We start from the raw sequence: 10,419 nt of genomic DNA, 5'->3' as shown, positions 1-10,419 counted from the left end.
CGAAATCTTGAAATTTGGGCTGATTGGGTCCGAAATTAATTAGTAGAACAGTTTTTTCTCGTTTCTACAATTTTTTCCACTTTAGACGCTGGATTTTGGATGTGGTGGTCATTGAACCCTCCAAATGATGCATTGGAAATAGAATTTTTAACTTTTGAAAAGAGTTGTTATTTCGAAATTAATGTTATATGCATGGATTTGGCCATTTTGAACACAGTACGTTCTTAAAAAACCGAAATTTAACTCCGATTTCTTAAGACTTACAACATAAACTTTAAAATTTGGATAACTCTATATATTTTCTTTAATTTAAACAGGTTTTCCAAATACTCCGATTTCCAAAGCATACAATAATGCTACCAATCATATCTTGATATACTCGATACAATAACCATGTTTTATGGATCGGACATTTTATTTGTTCTAGCAACAAATTAAGATGTATCCGTGTTCAAAATTGTTCAATTCGTATTCATATCACCAATTGAGCCTGATTTAATATAAAAATCTTACTATTTTGGACAATAATCAATTTTAGAACAGGTATGTAGTGTAAGTTATTGACATGGTCACCATTTGACGATTATTGGTAGTATTTAGGAGTGTGTAATGGATGATTGGAACCAAAAAACTTGTTTTAATTAATGGATACGAGAACAAATATTATTAATATCGCATTTTAAGATATAAATTTTAGGAAATCGCCGTTAAATATCGAATATGAACGCTATACTATGTTAAAAACGGCAACGTTCCGCAATGGATTGCAATTATTGTAAAGAAAGAATTGATTTGAAAGTTAAAATATCGGATTCCAATGCATCATAATGAACAAACGAGGGATATTATTGAATACCCGATCCAAAACTCGGGGGTTTAAATAGTCAGATGTTCTTAAATAGGAAAAAATGGTCCTAAAAGTAATATTCAGATCAATTACCAAAAATTTAAATTAATATAGTTTACAGAATATTTTATTATAAAATAATTACACTCAAACAGGTAAAATTTTCATGAAATTAAAAATAAAAATAACCCGAAAAAAGTAGTGAATAATAATTACCATAATTGTTTTTAATAAATAAATGTGTTACTCTTTTGATTTTTGAAAAAATAATATCCTTTTTTAAAAACCGAAATTTAACTCCGATTTCTTAAGACTTACAACATAAACTTTAAAATTTGGATAACTCTATATATTTCCTTTAATTTAAACAGGTTTTCCAAATACTCCGATTTCCAAAGCATACAATAATGCTACCAATCATATCTTGATATACTCGATACAATAACCATGTTTTATGGATCGGACATTTTATTTGTTCTAGCAACAAATTAAGATGTATCCGTGTTCAAAATTGTTCAATTCGTATTCATACCACCAATTGAGCCTGATTTAATATAAAAATCTTACTATTTTGGACAATAATTAATTTTAGAACAGATATGTAGTGTAAGTTATTGACATGGTCACCATTTGACGATTATTAGTAGTATTTAGGAGTGTGTAATGGATGATTGGAACCAAAAAACTTGTTTTAATTAATGGATACGAGAACAAATATTATTAATATCGCATTTTAAGATATAAATTTTAGGAAATCGCCGTTAAATATCGAATATGAACGCTATACTATGTTAAAAACGGCAACGTTCCGCAATGGATTGCAATTATTGTAAAGAAAGAATTGATTTGAAAGTTAAAATATCGGCTTCCAATGCATCATAATGAACAAACGAGGGATATTATTGAATACCCGATCCAAAACTCCGGGGGTTTAAATAGTCAGATGTTCTTAAATAGGAAAAAATGGTCCTAAAAGTGATATTCAGATCAATTACCAAAAATTTAAATTAATATAGTTTACAGAATATTTTATTATAAAATAATTACACTCAAACAGGTAAAATTTTCATGAAATTAAAAATAAAAATAACCCGAAAAAAGTAGTGAATAATAATTACCATAATTGTTTTTAATAAATAAATGTGTTACTCTTTTGATTTTTGAAAAAATAATATCCCTTTTTAAATAAAACCAATTGTCAGTATTTCTGTATACTTATTTTTGAGATTAATTGTGTATAAAAATTAATGTGTGTTTGTATGTTTGTTTGTTTGTTTGGACTTTATAGACAACTAAACGGCTGGACCGATTTTTCTGAAATGTCTGGAAGAAACTATAAGCTAGTTTTTACTTCAATATTTCAAGTGGGCGACGTGCCTCGCCCACATTCAAAATAAGTATTAAAAGTCGCATATCTCAGAAACTGCAAGAGATGGAGTCCTCAAATTTTGTATGGACAACTTTGACATCCATAAGAATATTTTTGGATAAAATGGTCGGAATGGCTATAGTGGGCGTGGCACCTTCCATATGCAGAAAATCTGAAAAACAATTATAGCTAAAATCCTCGAATTTTGCAAGAAAAACATTAACATCCATGTGAACATTTCAGTAATAAGTTGGTGTTGTCGTTTGTCTGGGAAACTAATCGACCTAATTTCTTCAAATTTTGCATGAAGAAATTTAACATATATTTGGACATTTTGGGGAAAATGGACGGATTTTCATTAGGGGGGTTTTGAACCTCACATATGAATTAAATAGAAAAAATCGTATGTCTGAGCAACTATTAGAGTAAAAATCCTTTGACATCAATGTAAACATTTTGGATAAAATTGGCGGACTAGCAAATTGGAACCTCCCATATGAATTAAATAAAAAATTCATATATCTGAGAAACTATTAGGGCTAGAAAATTTTACATGAAAAACTTTGACATTCATGTGAACATTTAGAGAAAACTGGGCGGACTTTCAAAGGGACCTTGGCATCTCCCATATAAATTAAATTCAAAATTTCGTACATCTGGGAAACTATTATATTATTAAAATTTTTCATAGGTTACATTGAAATCTAAATTAACGTTTGGGAAAATTGGCGAACTTGCAATAATTTGTGTGCCATCCCCAATATGTAAAAAATGTATATCTTTAAAACTATTATATTTAGTTACAATCTTCAAAATCGTAAAATGTTTTTTTATATGGGGCATTTCACGTCAAGTGAACCAACTTTTGAAATAGTTAGTTCTATTGGATAGTAATTCAGACACAATTTTTCAACAAGATCGCTCGTGAACTTTCTAAGTTAGAGGCGGTCAAAATTTGACATTTTGACCATGCAGGTGTTTTTTCTCATCCATGTAACTTATTACCTATTGTTCTTAGCAAAATGTGTCCCAAATAGTTTAGATAGCTATTTATGCAATCTTTAGAAAAAAAAAAATTAAAAAAATTTAATAAAATATTTTTGATTTTTTTTTTTTTAAATCAAAAACATTTTTGACTTTTTTTCAAAATGGGCCCTTTTTATTTTTTTAAGAAAGCTTAAGTCTTTTCCTAAGCGACCTATATGGTCACTTAGAGGGATGCGAGTGGGATATCTATCAAAAAAAAAATATTTTGTAACTCAAGATTTAAAATTTTTGAATTTTTTTGCAAAATCAAAAACTTTGTTGACTTTTTTTAAAAAAATGGACCCATTTTTTAATTTTTTTTTTTTTGCTCAGAAGAAAGCTTATGTGGTTTCCTTTAACACCCTTTTTGTCGCTTAGTGGGATGCGAGTGGGATATCTATAAAAAAATGTTTTGTAACTCAAAACATACAATTTTTTACTTTTTTTTTGAAAAATCAAAAACTTTTTTGACTTTTTTTCCAAAATGGACTCTTTTTTTATTAATTTTTTTTTTTTCAAAAGAAATCTTAGGTCTTTTCCTTTAAAACCTTTTTGGTCGCTTAGTGGGATGCGAGTGGGATATCTATCAAAATAAATGTTTTGTAACTCAAGACAAATGTTTTTAAATTGATTTTTTTCATATTTGTGTGTAAGTGTTTCTAAAACCTTAAAAATAAAAACCACAACAACTGACCGATAATAGCCACTGGAGGGGTGCAATATGAGGCCGACCGCTATTAATTTTCCACCCCCAAAATTTGTCTGAGTTTTGCATCTTGCGGCTTTTTTGGTCAATCCTAGAGGTAGTTTTCAGCGCACGTGATTTTCATTGTTAAAATATCAGGTGCCCCAGAAACAAATTTTTGGAATCAAGTGGAAATATTTTATGGCCCTTCTCCGAAGTACCAGTTTATTTATTATTTTATAACATTTGACTTTAAGAAGTGGGTGGAGAGGTAGAAGTTGACAGGTAGGTTATTTATATGGTGGTTTATTTTTATTATTATCTGTAACATTTGGTTAAACTAGGTACTTTAGTATGTATGCCCTTCTTGACCCTAATAAAAGATTTTAGACTCATTCATTAAAACGTACTACCTATATGATCTTAAAAAACTATTTGTCATTCTGAAGACATACGGAAATCAGTTTTTTAGAAACAGCGTTAAAGTTAAGACGTGTGTTATTTATATAAATACTTACAAAATTCAAAATGTCTACGACTTCTAAAAAGGTTGAAAATGAAATTTATTCGTCTTTTTGTTTTAATCCCTTTAACAAAATGAAGATATGCGAAATATGTCCGACGGCTTATTAAAAAATTCCCTACGCTGTCAAAACGATTGAAAATTTGTGGATCATGCAGGAAAGAGCTCGGAAAGTTGAACGAATTACCGATTTTGAATAGTAATGAGCCTTGCGTTGTAGTTATTCTAGATGAAGACAAAAGTAATTCCGAGAATGAAGACAGAACTGTTGATGATGATGGTTATTCTAACTTTTCAAATTCAACGAATGAGTGTCGAAACCAATACCATAAGGATGCAGTAGAAGTTCTTGAACAAATAAAAGAGAAATACAAAACGTCACAGAGTGAAGCTGAAAGAATTCAACTTCTCACGCTTGCTCCAAGAACATGGAGTTCTGCAAAAACAATGACTGAGTTTGGAACGTCTTAACGAAAAGCAAGAATTGCTAAACAATTGGTTGCTGAGCATGGGATTCTCACACTCCCAAACAAAAAGAAGGGAAAAACTTTGGAGTGCGATACTAAATCTCTAATAACTCAGTTTTATCAGCGAGATGATATGAGTCGCCTGATGCCAGGGATGAAAGACTGGATATCTGTACGAATCGATGGCAAGAAAGTTCAAATGCAGAAGAGAATGGTTCTCTGTAACCTGAATGAATTATTCGCAACATTTCAATCTGAATACGAGGATGTCAAAATTGGATTCACAAAATTTACACAACTGAGGCCAAAACATTGCGTTTTGGCAGGAAGCAGCGGAACTCACACAGTATGTGTTTGTATTTACCATAAAAATGTTAAATTGATGTTGAAGGAAATCAACTTAAATTACTTAAAAGATGATTCATCAGAAGATTTACACCATTACCGCGATTGCCTTAAATTGACTATGTGCCCTAATGCTACAACTTCTTGCCACTTAGGTGAATGTTCGAATTGCCCGGAAACCACATCCATCAAAGAAAATTTAATCAACTCTTTTGATCGAGAATGTATTGAGGAGTTAAAATTTGAATCTTCGCTTCAGACTGAAAGATGCACACTGAAAACCATAATTTTAAATGTGGATGATTTTGTGGAAGAACTGTGTAGAGGATTGCTAAATTTGAGAACCCATGACTTTTTAGTCAAAGAGCAGTGGTCATTCTTCAAGGACTTGAAAACACATTTGAAGTCTGGTGAATTCATTATTTCATTTGATTTCGCAGAGAACTATAAATATGTTCTTCAGGATTCCATACAAGCATTCCACTTCAATAACGACCAAGCCACTATATTCACAGTAGTTATTTACTACATGAAAGAAGAAAACCTGGAACACAAAAGTATGGCAATCATATCCGACGATTTAAAACATGACACCGTTGCAGTTTATGAGTACCAGAAGATAATACTAAATTATCTAAAATCAAAATTTACAGTAGAAAAGGTATACTACGTTTCGGACGGAGCTCCTCAACATTTTAAAAACAAAAGTAGCTTCGCAAATCTTACAGCTCATGAAAAAGATTTTGGAATGCCAGCTGAGTGGCATTTTCATCCTACTGCTCATGGTAAAGGAGCATGTGATGGTATTGGAGCAAACCTCAAAAGAAATGCAGCGAAGTATAGCCTCCAGTGCTCTCATCAAGATCGCATCTTAGATGCGACTGCTTTATTCCACTGGGCAAAGAATTATTGTAAAGAAACTAAAATAGTTTTTAGTAGCAAAGAGGATCATGAGGAAACATTGAAAACACTAAAGAGCAGATTCGATGCTGCGGTAACAATCGATGGCACTGCTCAATACCATGCTTTCATACCGCTTGTCGATGGAAGACTCAAATTAAAAAAAGTTTTCTGCATCTACTCAATGCGATTTCTTTCCAAAGCCAAAAAGAAGCCAGCAGCGAAATCAGTAACTGAATCTAATAACGCCAAGAAAGGATTGACAAAAAAAAAAGCAGCTAATAAAGGTGACAAATAAGGAGGATAAAAGTATGGATATTTGAAAATTTAAAAACTTCATAAATTAAGTGTAAAAATAGTTATTATATAAATTGATCTATTGTGATTAAGATTAAATTTTACTAAATTATTCATCTTTTTATTATTATTATTATTATTATTTTTATTATTATTATTATTATTATTATTATTATTATTATTATTATTATTATTATTATTATTATTATTATTATTATTATTATTATATATTAAATTAATTATTATTACAAATAAATAACAAAATTAAATTATTCAACATTTCCATAGAAAAAAAGTGATTTTTATTCCTGAGGTTAACATATTATGGGTATTACAGTATCGAGGCTATGAAATTTTAGTTGGGTATGTTACATACCATCGGAAAGGCTAATGTGTCTAGTTTCTCTGCGTAAGTTTAATTTTTAAGGTTTACATACAAATATGAAAAAAATTAAAATAGCAAATTTAAAAACCTTTGTCTTGAGTTACAAAACATTTATTTTGATAGATATCCCACTCGCATCCCACTAAGCGACCAAAAAGGTTTTAAAGGAAAAGACCTAAGCTTTCTTTTGAGAAAAAAAAATTAATAAAAAAAGAGTCCATTTTGGAAAAAAAAGTCAAAAAGGTTTTTGATTTAAAAAAAAAAAAAGTAAAAAATTGTATGTCTTGAGTTACAAAACATTTTTTTTATAGATATCCCACTCGCATCCCACTAAGCGACAAAAAGGGTGTTAAAGGAAAACACATAAGCTTTCTTCTGAGCAAAAAAAATTAAAAAATGGGTCCATTTTTTTAAAAAAAGTCAACAAAGTTTTTGATTTTGCAAAAAAATTCAAAAATTTTAAATCTTGAGTTACAAAATATTTTTTTGATAGATATCCCACTCGCATCCCACTAAGTGACCATATAGGTCACTTAGGAAAAGACCTAAGCTTTCTTAAAAAAAGTAAAAAGGGCCCATTTTGAAAAAAAGTCAAAAATATTTTTGATTAAAAAAAAAAAAATAAAAAATATTTTATTAAATTTTTTTAATTTTTTTTTTTTTTTTTGAAAGTTTGCATAAATAGCTATCTAAACTATTTGAGACACATTTTGCTAAGAACAATAGGTAATAAGTTATATGGATAAAAAAAACACCTGTTTGGCCAAAATGTCAAATTTTGACCTCCTATAACTCAGAGAGTTCTTGACCGATCTTGTTGAAAAATTGTGTCCGAATTACTATCCAATAGAACTAACATTGGTGCAAATTTCATCGCGATCGGAAGACATCGATTTCAAAAGTTGGTTCACTTGACGTGAAATGCCCCATATACATACATTGATGTTAGTGTAGCAAACCATACAGGGTATAGCTAGTTACTTATAAAAACAAATTAGGTGAAAATGTCCAACTTTGACCCCCTCTAACTCCGACTGTTCTTGACCAATCTATTTAGGTTTTCAATATTATTTTTTCAGAAAAAATTTTGAAGCGCATTTTTGACAATTTTTGATCCTGACAGAATAAAAATAACACAAAATTTGCCATAGTAGGGTAAGCGGAAGTAATTATAATTTTCTTTTTTAAATGTGCTTCTTTGAAATTTTGAAGTCCTTTTACAAGGAAACAGGATCACGATATAAAAAACTGTGAACGAAGTTTTGCTTCATTTAATCTCTAGTTTCAGACTTATATCATCATATGGTTCGTGTCTAATATTGAGTGTCGAACGGAGTGATACCATATTGTTCATATAATACAAGACTGGCATAATTCAAAATTTGGGTTATTTTAACCCAGGGATACATAACTTGCCTAATATTTATTTTATTTTTATTAATTTTTAAATATGTCTATTATATTTAGTGTGAGATAAATTTTTTGTTGTAAACGTAAACTCATGTTTTCACGAAAATTAGAGAAGTTAATATTAATTTAGATGTGAAACATATTAAACTCCACCATCTGAATTTGGTTTAATTTTTCAAATCCAATGTTTTGATTAATAGTTCTTACTTCGACCTTTTTGTTTTATCCAAAGTAAAAAAAATATTTCGAGTCCATAAAAATTCTTTATTAATTTATTTTCCAATATTTCGATATCATTCGGATATCATTTTCAAGGAATGAGTGACAACTATATTTATAAAGACGTACAAACGTCTTCACATTTAATATTGTTTAAATATTATATAAAATGTCATTAAACATTCAAAGTCATAACTAAAAAAATTATTTACACGTGAAATTTTTGCGAATATAAATATTTTTTCTATAAAAATTTCACTTGCAATTTTTAATATAACAACATTCATCATATATTATTTACTTTTTAAGGAGTGTTCTTCAGCAGTACTCACAAGTAGTGGTACATCTTCAGTTATGTCATCAGATACTTCCAATGTTGAAAGTGAATCTGATTCCGATGAATCCATGACTGATAATGAGAGTAACAACCATATAAAAGGCGGTACACTTAGTGCAGAAGAACTAAAGCTTGTTTATAGAATGGTTGTTCAAAATATAGAGGAGTGTGCTACTCGATTTCCAGAACACTATAAATCTATTTATCGCCTAGTATACCACTATATGAATTCACCGATGGAATATTGCGATCTTACTCAAAGTGAAAAACTATTACTTGGCCAATATAAGACTAGTTTGGGAAATCTTGTAAATGGATTGTTCTACGACAGAAAAAATAATAATTTATTTAATGGAATATGGCGTATACCATCATCCGAAATAGATCGTCCCGGCAGCTTTTCAGCACATCTGGTTAAATGTGTTAAAATTTTTATTCAGTTGTTATATAAAACTAATAATCATGGTGTATTAATTGACATTGCTATGAACTTATATAAAACTCCAGATTTGGACAAGTAAGTATAAGTACTAAAAAAAAATGTATATTTTTATAATTTATAACTATAGTGGTACATTGTGATATGTTTTAAAGAAGCTGCTATTGGCTTTTAATAGAGTAATACGATATCTGTTCTCTCTTAGAATATATTTGGTTTATTTATTTATAGAAATAGACAATAAAAATTACATTATTAACTGCTATATAGAAAGATTATTTCCGGTCAAATTGACTGGATAAATTACAAAATTCTTTGAAATCATTCAATGTTTCTTCCGATACATATAAAACAGAATCTTATATACCCACCATCAAATCATGTTTTGGTTTCAATAAAACTTGTTTTGCTGAATTTAATTTCTATCCATATTCTTAAAGCCAGTTATCTGTGTTAAAGTAATTTTCTGAGATTTGAATTTAATGAAAATTGTTCGAATTTCATAACTATACATTTATTTTAAGCCTGTTATGGGATTATAGACCCATCCTTATAAAATTTAAGAAAGATTTTAGTTCGGATCAAACTTCTTTATATTGAAATTCGTTGCTATACTGGCGTTTTGAAGAAAGTTATGTGTGTGATATAGTATTTTTTAGAAGAGATCCTTATATGGGGGATAGGGTAATTATGTCCCGATCAATATAAAAATAAAAGGAGAGATTTTAGATTTTAATTCCTATAAAACTTATTTATGTAGAATTTCGTTGCTATACTGGCACTTTGAAGTAAGTTATAGGCATCACACAATGCTTCGTTACATGGACAAAAATACAAAAAAAAAGTTATTCGGAAAAGATAAAAGTTATAGTTTCAGATTTGTAACAAAATAAAATTAAAAAAAAGTAATTTAACTTGTCATATCTCCGTTAGAGGGCGCCAAAATCAGAAGAGTATGTGAATAAAAACTGTAAGGGAAAAACTTGAATTTTTATGTTTTAGGAAAATATTTGCCAAAAACTTATCATTCGATTAATTCTCTTTACTTTTGATAGGAGACTATATAGGCTATATTGTAGAGATTACAATTTTTACATAGTCATTTAATTCTTTTGTTAAGAGAATATTTAAAAATACATTTTATTTCTATGGACTTTTTTTAATTTTGGT

General features: G+C 29.2%; 1 protein-coding gene across 1 annotated transcript in view; it reads left to right on the top strand.

The window, feature by feature from the left end:
- Positions 1-8,782: 8,782 nt before the first annotated feature.
- Positions 8,783-10,419, top strand: part of LOC119604938 — a 106,117-nt gene continuing 104,480 nt past the window's right edge. Inside the window, exon 1 of the mRNA XM_037957845.1 lies at positions 8,783-9,327. Within this exon, the coding sequence (XP_037813773.1) occupies positions 8,828-9,327 (500 nt within the window). The 5' untranslated portion in view covers positions 8,783-8,827. The remainder of the gene's footprint in view (positions 9,328-10,419) is intronic.

This window comes from Lucilia sericata, unplaced genomic scaffold (assembly GCF_015586225.1).
Source record: "Lucilia sericata isolate MDLA Ls3-8-SP2 unplaced genomic scaffold, ASM1558622v1 Contig000445F_arrow, whole genome shotgun sequence".
NCBI lineage: Eukaryota > Metazoa > Arthropoda > Insecta > Diptera > Calliphoridae > Lucilia > Lucilia sericata.
Note: the sequence above shows the minus strand (reverse complement) of the source record. Positions and strands in the feature narration are given on the sequence as shown.